At 35.9% G+C, this 14,755-nt stretch overlaps 1 protein-coding gene across 1 annotated transcript; it reads left to right on the top strand.

The window, feature by feature from the left end:
- The first annotated feature begins 686 nt into the window (after nt 1–686).
- Nucleotides 687–13,945, top strand: LOC121408517 (glutathione hydrolase 1 proenzyme-like). Its single transcript, XM_041600002.1, has 11 exons — nt 687–972; nt 1,539–1,712; nt 3,367–3,590; nt 4,338–4,536; nt 6,734–6,894; nt 8,762–8,908; nt 9,072–9,208; nt 9,407–9,594; nt 10,620–10,860; nt 13,026–13,139; nt 13,732–13,945. The coding sequence occupies exons 1-11, from the start codon at nt 890–892 to the stop codon at nt 13,879–13,881; spliced, it is 1,818 nt and encodes a 605-aa protein (XP_041455936.1). The 5' UTR covers nt 687–889; the 3' UTR covers nt 13,882–13,945.
- The last annotated feature ends 810 nt before the right edge of the window (nt 13,946–14,755 follow it).

Here is a 14,755-nt window from a genome sequence, read left to right as displayed (position 1 = left end):
TATTATATATGACTTGAAATGTTAAATTGAAATGTTATGTTCATGAAATCAGAATAAAAACATTATTCAAAACAAAAAAAAAATGTGTAGATGTCAATATTTAAAGTATTCTCGTGATTCAAATCACAATCCATCTCGAGCATTTTTTTTTCAGGACATTTTATAAATTTCATATTCAGTAACTTTAAAATTTACTTAGCGCTGCAAACAGAGGGAACAAAAGCAGGCATTATTTTTTTTCGAAGAAATTATATAAGAATCAATATACAGTGAAATTTTAGAATCTGCCATGATCAATATACATGTCTTTCATGTTATGTCATCATGTAGAATTTTTTTTTTATTGCTTAGAATGTACTAATTTTGTGCTGTTTGTGTTTTATCATGATTAATTAAATCTATTAACATGATTAATTAATGATTGAATAAATAAGATAATTTAATGTACGCATTCTTTCCTTTTTCAGTTATTTTCTTGAATTAAGTTTTCAAAAGTGTTTTAAAGATTTTCCACCGCGTTTGCATCCAAACTCTGTATTTACCTTTAACTTAGGTCCAACAAAAGCAACATATTGATGTTGTTCCGCAAAGTGAATTCACAAGAATGGGCATATCGTTTTTGAAAAAGAATAATCAAAGCTTTTCATTTTTGTATTATTAGATTACATTGGCAAGCTGAACTTCAGACTGAGAAGCAGTATCTTTGTGATTGGGGCCTAACAGCGATCCAGCGATCGGAAAACACATTTTTCGTGTGCGACAGGAATATCTCTTGGACTTGGATCGATTAACTTGATGTTTGTTGTTTGGTCTATATTTGTTATGAGTGAAACAGAAGAGATTGAATAACCATTAAGGGATCTCTAAGAAAGTAACAGTCTTTAGCATAATGACGTCACAATCGACGGCCAATTTGACGTTGTCTGATCAGTTGGAAGGACCTTCCATTAAACCTCTACCTTCTAGGCATGGGTCGGTCAAAACTATTAAACCGTCGTGTCGTGTGTGTGTGCGTGTGGGGGGGGGGGCTCCGATCGACATTTATAATGTAAGATATTTAAGATTATTCATAATCAACATGAGGTTCAATACTTAAAAGATGAGCTAGTGTCCATCAGCAAAGAGGGTCGCTATAGTCGTAATACCAGAAGAGGGTATCGATTTATTTAGAATAGAAGTGGGTTCATTAATTATAAGGGTGGCTATTCATAAACGCATCAAAGGGTCTCTATATATACTAAAAAAGGGCCCCTAATCATAATAGAAGAAGATGGTCGCCAGTCATAATAGGTGAAACGGGTCGCCAGTAAATTCAATTTTATTTAATTCAATTCAATGATGATGGTGTAATGACGATTGTGTGGTCGTGATGATGGTGATTGAGATGATGATAATGATGGTGATGATGCGTTGATGATGATGATGGTGATGATGATGATGATGATAATGATGCTGCTGCTGCTGCTGATGGTCACTATTAACTTTTCTTGTTAGACCTTAGTACCATAAACTCTATTTTTTCAAACCCTCTCTTGAAGTCTCCTATGTTTGATGCTCACCATCGTCATCCTGGCTACTGCACTAGGATGTGGGATAGCTGTTGGTGTGATCTATTACTGGAGGACTGGACCCGAGATTGAACCTTACACTGGCTATATCTTTGAGCATGCTGCTGTGGCGAGTGATCAAGCTCTTTGCTCAGAGATTGGAAAGTGAGTTTGCAGTGACTTTGCACAACGAAATTTTGACAAATTTCCCTATTCATACTATAATATTAATTTACATGTATTTATATATATATATATAATTCTATATAAGATAGGCCTATACAAATTCAAAGAGTGATTTCTTTTATTTATTTTTGTCAAGTTTACTTTTCTCTTTGATTTCATTTTCTTTTCCTTTTTTATTTCATGTTTTTCTTTTTTTTATTCAACTACTTGGAATTAAAGTCGAGTAGCTGTGTCTCAAAATTAAACCAGGACCAATTTTGCTGGAAATATACTTACTGTAGATATAAGTTTGAAAGGCTAGGAGGGAGATTACAGAGAAATAAATGTGAGACGTCATGATTAGTTTTACTAACAAGCACTAGCAATTTTGAAAATCTAGAAAAACTGTTCGGTAAAGTGAGTAAAGACTCATGTCACGTATGTGCAAAACTATGACTTTTCGTGATTAATTAACCTTCATGCAAAATAACTAAGTGTAGACCCTACACTTCGTAGATTAGAGGACGCGTTTTTACGAAAGTAATCCAACGTGATAGTGCGCCGTGACGTGATTACGTGAGTAAACGTTGCAAGCCCTTTTAAAAGCCCCCTCACACTTGGGGAGCGTTCAATTAAAGACTTGTCAGACGTTTTATCCGACAAGTCCCGTTATATCCGACAGTTGCTATGGTAACCTTGCCCCTCAGCCTATCATAATCAAGGAAAGTTGTCAGACCTGACAACTTGTCGGACGAAAATGTTGATGAAAAGCTCCCCTGACCGAATGTAGGTGGACGAAGGGTGACGAATGGGAAAAATACGGCAGCTTGAAAGTGCCACCTACAAGGCGACTTGTGTAACTCGCAAAGGCGCCTTGTCTAAGACGAGAAGGCATGAAGGCGACTTTTACAAACTCGCCAAGGCGCCTTGTCTAAGACGAGAAGGCGTGATGGCGACTTGTAGAAAGTCGCAAAGGCGCCTTGTCTATGACGAGAGGGCGTGCCGAAGGCGCCTTTTCCAAACTCGCCAAGGCGCCTTGTTTAAGACGAAAAGGTGAGAACGCGAGGGGGAGGCGACTTGTACAAACTGTCAAAGGCGCCTTGTCTATTTTTTGTGGTTTCTTGTCAATTCGAGGTTGCTGATTACGAATCTGAATGAAGCCACTCGTGTAACCTTAAGCATTTTCCGGAAATTGGCAGAATCCAATATGGCCGCCAAATTATTACCCATGAAAATCATAAAATTGCCAGCAAATTGGCTATAAAATGTATATAATTGTGTTGCAGGCCGAGTGAAATACTCTCTGAATTTTGGGGGGACAAAATATTCATTTCTTGATATTCAAAATGGCCGCCGTAGACCGCTGTATACCCTATTATGTACAATATGAATAGGAAAAAATAAGTTTTCACAAAATTGATCACTAAACTGCAAGTAATTGTGATCTATGGACGAAGTAATATATAAAAATCATCAATGCTAATATGATATATCGTTTATCATGTCATGTATAAAAAAATGTTGTATTCAATATTCAAAATAGCTGCCACTGGCCTAAATAGTATTATTTTCTATGGCAAAGGGGCCAACAAAAATCGCAAGAGTGAGCACAATGCCACAATGCTTTTCATGACTGTTTTTCTTTTTTAATTAGTGATATGCTGCTAATGGGAGGTACGGCCATTGATGCAGCTATCGCTGGACTCCTCTGTGTTGGACTATTGAGCATCCACAGTGCAGGTATAGGCGGAGGAAGCTTCATAATGTACTATGACAGAGAGACCGAGACGCCGTACTTTCTTGATTCCAGAGAAGTGGCTCCCACTCTTGCGTCCAGAGACATGTACGAAAATGAAACGGACGATGCATCACAGATTGGTAAGAATAGATAAAAATGCAGAGAAAAGAGTTTTGGGATTTTGTGTTATGGGGAGCTATATCGATTGTTATAACACTAGTTTGGGAGAGTGGCAGGGGGCCTTGCTGGCAGATATATATTTTATTTATTTATTCATTTATTCATTTATCTATTTGTTTATTCATTTATTTATCTATTTTAATTTATTTATTTATTTATTTATTTATTATAATTCATTTATTTAATTATTTATTTTTACTTTATCTTTTTTTTTGAGGGGGGTGGGGGTTAAGCAAATGCTGTTGACCTTTAACCTCTTATGTTCTCTGAAATTATTTACACCTAGCTATGATAAAGTTTTCCAAAAGTAGGCCTCTACGCCACTGGAGAGAATATTATTGTACCTATATGGCATGCCATTTTATATAAGTCCTTTCCAAATGCCATTTGTTAATAATATCACCAAACGATGTCTTAATATAAAGAAAATATAATAATTCTAAGACTTATGAATTCTTCATTAAATGATAAAACGGCTTGTCTCTTGTGCGTCGGAACACACAAGCTAAATAGTACAGATATGACAGTCCCTTGAGAACTTGTCATTATCTTTCTGTCATAAATGTACAGTAGTAAACAGGAAAATATTCGTCAACATTCAGTGCGATCACCTATCATGCCTTATTAAATGAGAATCCTATAAAATAGAATTTTGTTTTGTCAAATCAGGCCATGCACTGATTTTATTGTATTTTGTTTCTTTCAAGGTGGTCTCGCTATCGCGGTCCCTGGGGAAATAATGGGATACTGGGAGGCCCATCAAAGGTTCGGTAGACTTCCCTGGGGAGACCTCTTCAAACCTTCCATAGAACTTGCAGAGAATGGTTTCGTAGTTGGCCCTGATCTTGCAAGAACAATAGCTCTCGAACAGTTTGTCGAGCTTGCCATGTCTAACACTAGCTTAAGGTATGATATTTTTCCTAAAACTGCTCAGAAAATCAAAATCTAACCCATGTAGGGAGATCACGTTATACAATTCTGAGTATCCAAACAGACCAGTCGCGTAAAGATGGGGGTGCATGCCACGACCAAGAAGAAAAAAAAGAGAAAAAGAAAGAAACGAAAGAGGGAAGGGTCACATACGATATAATTTTCTGAATAGGGCATAATGTGTAAAAATCTATGAAAAAAAATGGATTTTTATAATCAAAATTTCGTAACATTTTATTTAATTTGCCCGATACGCCATATCACGCCCCCTAAAAATTGTGGCTCATTACGCCACTGACACAAGCTTGCAAGTTTTTACGAAGCACTATGTTTTGAATGGAAAGATTATATGAGAGTAATTGACCTATCAATTCAAATAATGAAGGGGGGGCATAGTGAGTCCCTTTTTGACATAATTTTTATTATAGAATCATTATCTATTATAATTTTATAATTGACAAGGTTTATTAAACGTAAATACCGGTCACATGTTGTCAGATGTATTTCTTTTCTAATGAAAGAAAAATCTTTCCGGAAAGGGGATAAAATTTGACATTATGAAAATATTCAGTTGTCAGAAAATTTTGCCTTTCTGCACAAGATTGTTCAGGTTCGCCTCTGGATATAATGAGCAATGCGTTGTTATTTCATCGTAATGTCAATGTCAACTACTGGGAGTTTTGTGGGTTTATTCCCAAAGGTAGCAGTTTTGGGGATATATTGTGACTTATGATAACTGATGTGATAGGCGTATGCATCAAATCACCCCTCCCCCATTTCACTTTATTTCACAATAACAATGATCAATTATCGTTCCCATCTTGGTTGTAATAGTGGGGGATGCTGTGTTTCTATAATTAAAAAAAGACACACACACATCATTTTACAGCAAGGTGACATTTGTGTGTGATTTTATTGACATAAAGTGATTTTGGCCAAGAAATAATTTCGGGCAGAGAACCTTCCCCTGTGGCACTCTCGCTCCTGACAGAACACCACTAGGACGGAAACAGAGCCACTAACTGACACAAAGTGGGACCTTTCTATACCATGATGGTGGCAGCATGTATATATATATATATATATATATATATATATATATAGACAAGTAACAAAATATGCTGAAGATAAAAGGTAATGCGTTCAATGCCAATATAGTTTTTTTTTAAAAACTATATTGGCATTGAACGCATTACCTTTTATCTTCAGCATATTTTGTTACTTGTCTATTAGAGAAGCCAATACGTGAAACTTTAAGATATATATATATATATATATATATATATATATATATATATATATATATATATATATATATATATATATATATATATATGTGTATGTATGTATATGGCAAAATGCAAGGTGAATAAAACAACCGTAGATAGAAAAGTTGATCAAATTTTCGCCCATAGGGCTTCATCAGGAAATTATGAATTAATTAGTCAACAGCACCAAGAAACGCATATATATATATATATATATATATATATATATATTTAACAAAATAATACTGATGATAATGCTTTGATTGCCAAATAAAGTTTTTATTGTTCACGCGAATTTTCGACGGTCCACCGTCTTCTTCAGGAGTTTACAATGGGTGGTATCAGATCAATCAGAGGCGCATCCTCAGACAGATGTTGCTATGATGACTGGCTGAGGATGCGCCCTTCACAGAACAACGCCCCCCACTTTTTTCCAAACCCGTGCACAAAAATGGAAAAATGGCCATAAGATTGTGATTTTTAACATGGTCAGCCCCCCACCCCACACACTTTTTTGGCTCAGCCCCCCCCCCCCACTTTGAAAACCGTTCCGCGGCCCCTGTTCTGAACTAACAGAAACGTTTTCTATATACATGATATATTGGCAAAATAAATATTATTTCTAATATTGAAAATGGAGGGCGGAACTTCAAGGTAGTTATAATTAACTGCTCCTACTTTTCATAGCGATATTCATATTCTGTGTGTATTGAATTTCGTGGGTAAATCACAATCATTTAATTGTTATCCATGTACGGCAATATGATTTTTACATTATAAACATGACAACTGAGTGACAACGACGCAATGAAACCACTTTCATAGTATGTGATGGTTATCAAATCAATTGGTGTAATTATTATACAATTATTATCCAATTATTGATTATTTTAAATTCTCAAAAGTGAAATACTGTTGGACGATGACGGGAGTATTCTACAAGAGAACGATATTATGTACAGACGGAAACTGGCTCAGACATTGCGCACCGTGGCCGACGAGGGCGCTCAAGCATTCTATAATGGACCATTGGCTGCTGATATAGCAGAAGAGATACAAGAAAACGGTAAATATCGAATAGGTGCCATTCTTTGACGGTTTTCCCCATAAACATTGCTTTGGAAATGAGGTCGTGACATAGAATTCCTCACTTTAAAGTATGTAGTGTCAGAGAGTTGCTAGAGCATATCTATGTTTATATTATGCGATGCGGTAAGCTTATAGAAACGAAAGGCTGCATATCAGGCGCGTAGCCAGGGGGGGGGGCGGTGGGGGTGGTCGCCCCCCCCCAAAACGTCCCCAAAAAGAAAAAAAGAAGGAAAAAAAGAGAGGAGAAAAGGAAAAGGGAAGGGAGGAAAGGGAAGAAAGGAAGGTAGCTTTGTGGGTTTTTTTTTCTTTTTATTCTTTATTTTTTTTCAAAAGAGAAACTCCTTCACTCTTCTTGCTCTAAATTTATATATGAATTTTGCTTCCGCGCTGCGCGGGGTTAGATGACAATATTGAAGTTCTCCATTGTTTCCCCACCTTTTCTCTAACCCTGTTTTTCCACCTCAGCTATGTGCTTCTTGCCAGTTAAAGTTAAAATTGTATACATTAGGGCATGAATTTCGAGTAAGGTTAGGCCGAAGTAAATATATGAAGTTATCTTTTTTTCAATTGATCGCGCAACTTCTGGGTCTGGTCGGCTCCGGGCGAGTAAAATCTTTGTATCAGTTTCTGCCGTCACCTCCATAAAGTCAACTTCTCCCGCTTTTCAGCTCGTTACCCCTCATCTTTCTTTTTCTTCTAAAGCGCATTGAGACCTTTGTAAGGTATAATGCGCTATACAAAAGCTGTTCTATTATTATTATATTATATTAAACAACCATAATTTTGGGGCAAACAGGTTCCTAATTTATAAAGAGGAAGGTATGAAATTCGTGTCGTATTAAATAAAAAAAAATACAATATTTTTTATCAAATTGTATTAAACTTCATGTCATTTCCCTGTATACATTCATCTCCTGTCCTGTTTTGCGCCCTCAGTTTGAAATTTTGACTGACACTTAAGTTTCTTTATATTCAAAATGAAGCGCTTCAGGATAAGTAAAAAAATTAGGCATCCTTTTTTATATATAGATAGATAGTTTCAATAAATCGCAGAAGTTTCAACTTTTTGCGCACTATTTTCCTTGTAATGAAGTTCAATAATCTTAGAAAATCAATTAAATTAGAGCCGATTGGGTATTCATCTACATTTGATGAAACGTCCGCCCTTTGAAATTTCAGAGTTTCATTGCTCTGCGAGGAATATCTTCCTCTACCAATCTTCTCTGTTTTGCGAGTTAAAAATATGCACTGTTGCTTAATTGTTTGTAATCAAATCTGATCTTTCCAAAGAAAGTATTCAATATATCTTTGAGAAAACCCTTTTCTTGGGACCCTTTTTATGGCAAGAAAAATTGATAAAACGCTTTAGCTTCCGCGCTTCGCGCGGAGTTATTATCATTTTAATTTCCTCCATTGTAAACCTCTTTTGTGCAATCACAATCATTTGAAAACAAGATTCAAAATCGCAATATAGTCAACCGAATTGGAGGTACTAGAGACAAGAGGAACGGCTCCTTTTCATTTTAATTTATGAAACACTAAAGCTTCGCGCTCCCTGCACCCACCCACTAGGGAGCGCGCTTCGCGCGCTCTGTAAGTGTTGGCACGCTTCGCTTGCATTTACCGCCCCCTCCAAAATGAAATCCTGGCTACGCGGTTGCTGCATATTAAGAAAGACGACATGATGATTATTAATCAATACTTAAGATGGTTAATATGATGCTAAGAAAGGAAATTAATCTGCTCTTTGATGTATTGAAAAAAACATTTTGCATTAAGACCACGGTGTCTATATTAAAATGTTTTGTTTCCCCTTCTTAATATTTTCCATTCTCGTTTTAAAGGTGGGATAGTGAGTGTGGAAGATCTTGCTCAGTATGAGGTGCCAATGAAAACACCTTTAAGTATAAACATCAGTGGTTTAACGGCTTATGTTTGCCCTCCTCCGTGCAGCGGACCAGTCTTTGCTCTCATTATGAATATACTGGAAGGTGAGTCAGTTATGAATATTACAGTAATGCGTCAAGCAAGGTAAGACCCTAGAATATCGAAATTTAATGTTTGACTATGTGATAACCTTTCCATGTTTGTCCCATGCAGTTCATTTCAACATCATCCTAAATATCATTTCTTGAACAATCTCGCCTTACTCAGGTTATGGATTTACTGCTGAGAGCCGGAGATCTGTCCAAAATGAAACACTGACCTACCATCGAATTATCGAGGCGTTCAAGTTTGCCTTTGCCAAGAGGAGTGCTTTGGGTGACGAAGACTTTGTAGATGTTGAAGAAGTAAGATCTAAACATCATGTCCAAACTTGAAACAATCTAGTATAGACGTTAATTGGTTTAGAAGTTTACAGAAGTAATTCTACAACAATCAGATACAAATTTAATATCAAAAGCAAGATTGTTTTTTTTAGCCTCGTGTCATTTATCTTCCCTATAAACCCTCTTAAAGATAATCATCCGGTTGTTCGTTTTCTCTAGCTTGTAGCAACGTTGACGTCTCAAGATTATGCAGATAGCATCCGTGAACGGATAACCGATGATCGTACCCACGATACAGAATATTACGAACCATCATTTGAAATCGTCAATGACGGTGGTACTTCTCACATCGCAGTGGTAGACCAGTATGGAAATGCTGCTTCAATTACTAGTACCATCAACACGTTGTAAGTTGGCCTGTGTACAGTGCAATTGCTTAACGAAACTGGGTGGTCCTCGGTTGTGAAAAGGTATATAGGTCCTATACAAGCTGAAAACGTAATATTAATAGCGATAAATATGGACCATTATTATAGCGCAATCACTACATACTCTACTGCGCTTGATACTTGGTGACAATTGTTTCGCTACTGTAGCTGAGCCGCCAAATAGGCTCTAAATTAAGCGTTCAAGGAATAAATCCTACTGGGTACCCATTCACCTTAACTGGGTAGAGTGTAGTGCAATGTGGGTAAATTTGTTGCTAAGGGAAAACACGTGGCTGGGATTCGAACCTACGTCCCTCTGATTGAAATATGAGAGTCGTATCGTAATCATTAGACTACGCCCCCTCAAAAGCAATTGGTAATGATAGGTTTATCTAATATTTCTCAACCATCAGCATGATCAAAGTAATTTTTTTTGTTTTTATAAAGTAGGTTCGCTTAACCACTGCTTTAATTAACACCTGAAAGAGATGGAAGCTTTAAGTGCACCGACCACTGTACCGCTAGCTAAGTCCTAAACCATTTAAAGCATTCAAATAAATACCTCCTGGTTACCTAGCCCAGATTCAGGATTGCATGAGTCCCCTTTCTCTCTATAAAGGATGGCCCTCTTCGTACAAACAGTCTTCTCCGTCGTAGATAACTCGCCTGATAGAGCCAGATTTGGCGACTTGCAGCGGATGAGATCTAGACTTGTCCTTACCAAGCCGGATTGCAAAACGAAGGTCATGTAATCTGAAGCTCCCTAGAATGATAACATAATTTTTCTGTCGCTGTTTATCATATTCATACCAAAACTTGAAATAGAAGGAAACGATTTTCCAATATTGATTGAACGGGAAGCTTGAAGCTCCTTGATAGTACTAGGAGCAAAGTTACAACAGTTGGGCATTATTCGTCAATGACAGGCCGCCTGTGGGGCGTATGAATGAATTCCTGGGACGATGATTCAATTCAGTATTGTAATTTCTCCATATTTTCATCAGTTTTGGTTCGACGGTTCGAGGGACTCAAACGGGGATCATATACAATAATGAGATGGACGACTTCTCCAAGCCTGGGGTATCGAATTTCTTTGGACTGCCGCCCTCACCGTCAAACTTCATTGAGCCTGGAAAGCGACCAATGTCTTCAATGACTCCTGTCATCGTCGTGGACGACGATGGGAATGTTGAGCTGGCGGTTGGTGCAGCAGGAGGAACAACCATCACCACGGCAACAAGCCTTGTAGGTTTCTTTCAAACAATCTAATTAAAACAATTGCTTCCCTCTTTCACCACATATCAGCGAATGACAGATTTTGTGAAGGATTTTTTCCCCTTCCCTCTGCATCTTCAACATGCCCAAAAGCGCAATAGCAACTTCAAATCCACAATCTGATTATTCATATCTATTTTACTTTCTAAGATTCTGTGATTTATTTAAGCTTGTGAATGTAGCTTAGCATTTTTTAATGTTTCTTTTTTTCTGTTCACGGTTCGCGCTTGATGATTTACGATAATTTTTGTATTTTATATTTTAAGATTATCCCTGCGCTACAAGAGCATAATTCATCATCATCAGTGATTATCATCACTCATCTTGATTTATACATAGGTAAATACGAGTAGTTATATTTTCAAGAACTCATCTGTTTTATATATGCTCTTTTAATAAAACTTCTTATTTGCTCAATCATGAGCAAATAAAAAGATCGCTATTTATGCTTTACAATTCTTTAATGTTGTCGCATATATCATATTGCAACATATTGTGGGGTAATTGCAACAAAACCAAAATAGACTCAATTTTACGCCTCCAAAAGAAAGCACTCCGCATTTGCTCCCACTCGCAATTCTTAGCACATACTGATCCTATTTTTCGGAACCTGAAAACATTAAAAATGACATTCATACTTTCCAAACTGCCATTTTTATGTACAAGTTTTCAACTAAATCTATAGGCCTACCTACACCCTTTCAAGATGTTTTTGTTTACAACAGCAACATTCATTCATATCCTACACGCCACTCATCCAACATCCACCTCACAAACCCGATAACAATATTCGCACATAAAACTATCAGACATCACGGCCCAGACATCTGGAATGATTTGCCCAATATAAAACTCACTGCATCTATCTTTTCTTTTAAAGCTTCATTGAAAAAATATCTTTTATCGAAGTATTCTTAGTATCACACCTGCACGTTCACCCACTTGCACACACACGCACTCTTCATTTCTTCTTTTTTCTTCTTTCTCCTTTTCTAATGATTTGTGACGTAACATTTTCTTCCAGATCCGGACCTATAAAATATTAGGTTTCCATGTATTAGCGCTCTTCCCCCTTTGGCTGCTATTGCTCAAGCATTTTTTTGCTTATATAGTGTGCCACCGCATTTGTTTTTTTTTTCATTACTTTGTCATCCTTATTGTATTCGTGTCTAAATTTTGTTATGATACTACTATAAATCTGTCACATTACAATGTACTTTCATGTCATATTACGATTATGTTTTATGTATTGTAAAATTTATTTTGACTTTACAATAAATGCAGAAACTCATGTAAAAAATGTACTTCTTTTTTAATCCAAATACTCCTTTATGACAAAATATTTCATTATGACAAATCGTATACCTACCTGGATTATATCATATCTATTTCTTACATAAACAGCACCTGAATGTCAGAACAATGCTAAATAATGTTATTCCAGATTTCATTTTCCGTAATTGCTGAACTGCTCCGAATTCCTTTAGTTGCACTAACTTACAAACAAGATTAAAAAATACCGAATCTCTTTCACTTTGTTCCTGTCTCCCTCTATTCCTCTTATTTCAATCTGTCTTTCCTTCTAACATGTTCTCTATGTACTTTTTTCTACCTCTTAGGCTTTCTTCTCATATGCTGTGTATTTCAATTAATTTCATTAATTTTGTATACTTATTTTGTAGAACAATTTCATCTTGATATTTACCTATTTTTTCAAGTTGTATATTTTTTATATGTTGCATATACCATTTGTAAACTGATTCGGCCTTTAGCCGATATTTTCAGTACATATTTGAAATAAACCATTCAAGTCACTAAAAACAACATCGTTACACAGTAAAAATGTAAAAAAAAACAAAAAACGTTGTTCAAATCTGTCACTCTAACGACAAGCTGTTCGATAAAACTTTTAATATAATTGTTTAAACTTTTTAAACAACTTGTTTGAAAAAATTAAACAGTTTAAAAGTTTAAACAATAGTTGTCAGATTGATGGTTGTAAGCAACGTGCTTTTTAAAAAATGTTAACATAGTTTCTACAGTGTAGCGCGACGGTTCTAATATCAAACATAAGATTATTAATAACTCGATACAAAAGTCAAGTTTGTTACTTTGTCCTATTGCTCATTTTTCAGATTGCTATGGAAAATGTCTGGTTTGGTTCAACTCTTGAAAATGGAGGCGAAAGAAGGAGGATTCATCAACAACTTCTTCCTAATCAAACCTTTTATGAACCAGGATTCAATGAGGTATGTAACATTATTATAATACCAAGATCTGAGCTGATCTTATCACTGATCTAGACTTACGATTGATTGAAAATGAACCCCCACCACAATCAATAGTGGGTTCCAATGGCATACAGATGGGGACAGCCCCCCCCAAAAAAAAAAAAAATCATGACCAAGAAGAAAAAAAAGAGAAAAGGAAATAGAAAGGAGAGATGTATTAATTTCTGAATATTTAATTATGTCAGGATCTATCACAAAATTTGATTTTTGTAATAAAAATGTCAAACTATTTGCTCACTTGCTTCGCTCGCTCGCAACTTTTTTAAAAATAAATTTTATGCGATACGCCATATCTAGCCCACTCAAGATTTAGGCTTATTATATTTGCTTGATTGTGTTTTTTTATTTCAATTTGAATTCTATCAGTGCCAACATCATCAATCAGGCTAAATCAAAATACGGGCCTTTGTTACAAATATTTGTTAAAAAAGCAAGGGCCTATAATCACAAAAAAGATAAAATGTAATAATGTGTATCTTAAACACGTCTGCAATGAAAGAATATAATTTTATGTTGCCTTTATTTGACTATATTTAATCCTTTTTTATAGGACGTTGTGGATGGTCTGATTGAGAAAGGTCAGGACATGCAGCCGATAGGAGCCGTCTACGCTATCGTACAGGCTATCGCTCGTTTGGAAGATGGTTGGCTGGAAGGCTACAGTGATAGCCGAAGAGATGGACGGCCAGCTGGATTTTAGATTCTACAAATTCGTAATTCTACAAAGTCGCCATTTATTTACATGGTCGTATATATGTTTGATCCTTCTTTCCGAATTCTCATTTTGTTTCTTCTTTTGTGATAATGATTGCGTTAGTGTAAGTATGCGGTCTTTTTAGTGGATTCGTATTTTCTCAATGAAAGTATGATTTATCATGTTTATTAACTACAAAACAGCGGATATAGGCTCGAATTTTATTTCAGGACTACTGTTCTTTGAATAGGCATTGATTTTTTTCTAATTCCAGCATTTGTTTATTTTATTATATACATTATGAGTATTGTGTGTCTAATATGTGTATTTTTTAAAAAAAAAGCTATATGATCGAACCACATCTATCATTGTCTGTGTATATTTCAGGCCCGATGTACGTGATCTTGATGTTTTTTTATGATTTAAACATTAATTTTATTCGATGATTATATGGAAAATTCACCTCGATTATATTCATTGATGTCAATGTGACTTTCACATCGGGGCAGCTCCAAAAGAAGGGACAGGGGCCAGGGTTTCCGCCATCTAATATTCAAGTAGGAAAAAAAATATATAAAAGGAAAATATATAAAAGGGTGAAAATAAGACAGAAGATCAAAATACAAGTTTTGATGTAGTTTAACTAAACTTGTCCTCTTTCGCATCTCTGACGATGTCTTCAGACAAATACCGCAATGTTCTTGTTCTTCCAAAATACCCTGCTCCGTTCGACCCAATGGAACAAATGGAATCATCTTGCACTCAATACTACTTTGGTTAGCTGGACTGCATAATTATACATAAACATCCCGTAATAAATTCATTTATTCATTATCAATATTTATGTATCTTATGAATTTGTATTGTTTCCGCTATATCG

The sequence above is a fragment of the Lytechinus variegatus genome, chromosome 2 (assembly GCF_018143015.1).
Source record: "Lytechinus variegatus isolate NC3 chromosome 2, Lvar_3.0, whole genome shotgun sequence".
Lineage (NCBI taxonomy): Eukaryota > Metazoa > Echinodermata > Echinoidea > Temnopleuroida > Toxopneustidae > Lytechinus > Lytechinus variegatus.
The sequence above is the reverse complement of the archived record's forward strand: the minus strand, read 5'-3'. Positions and strand labels throughout refer to the sequence as shown.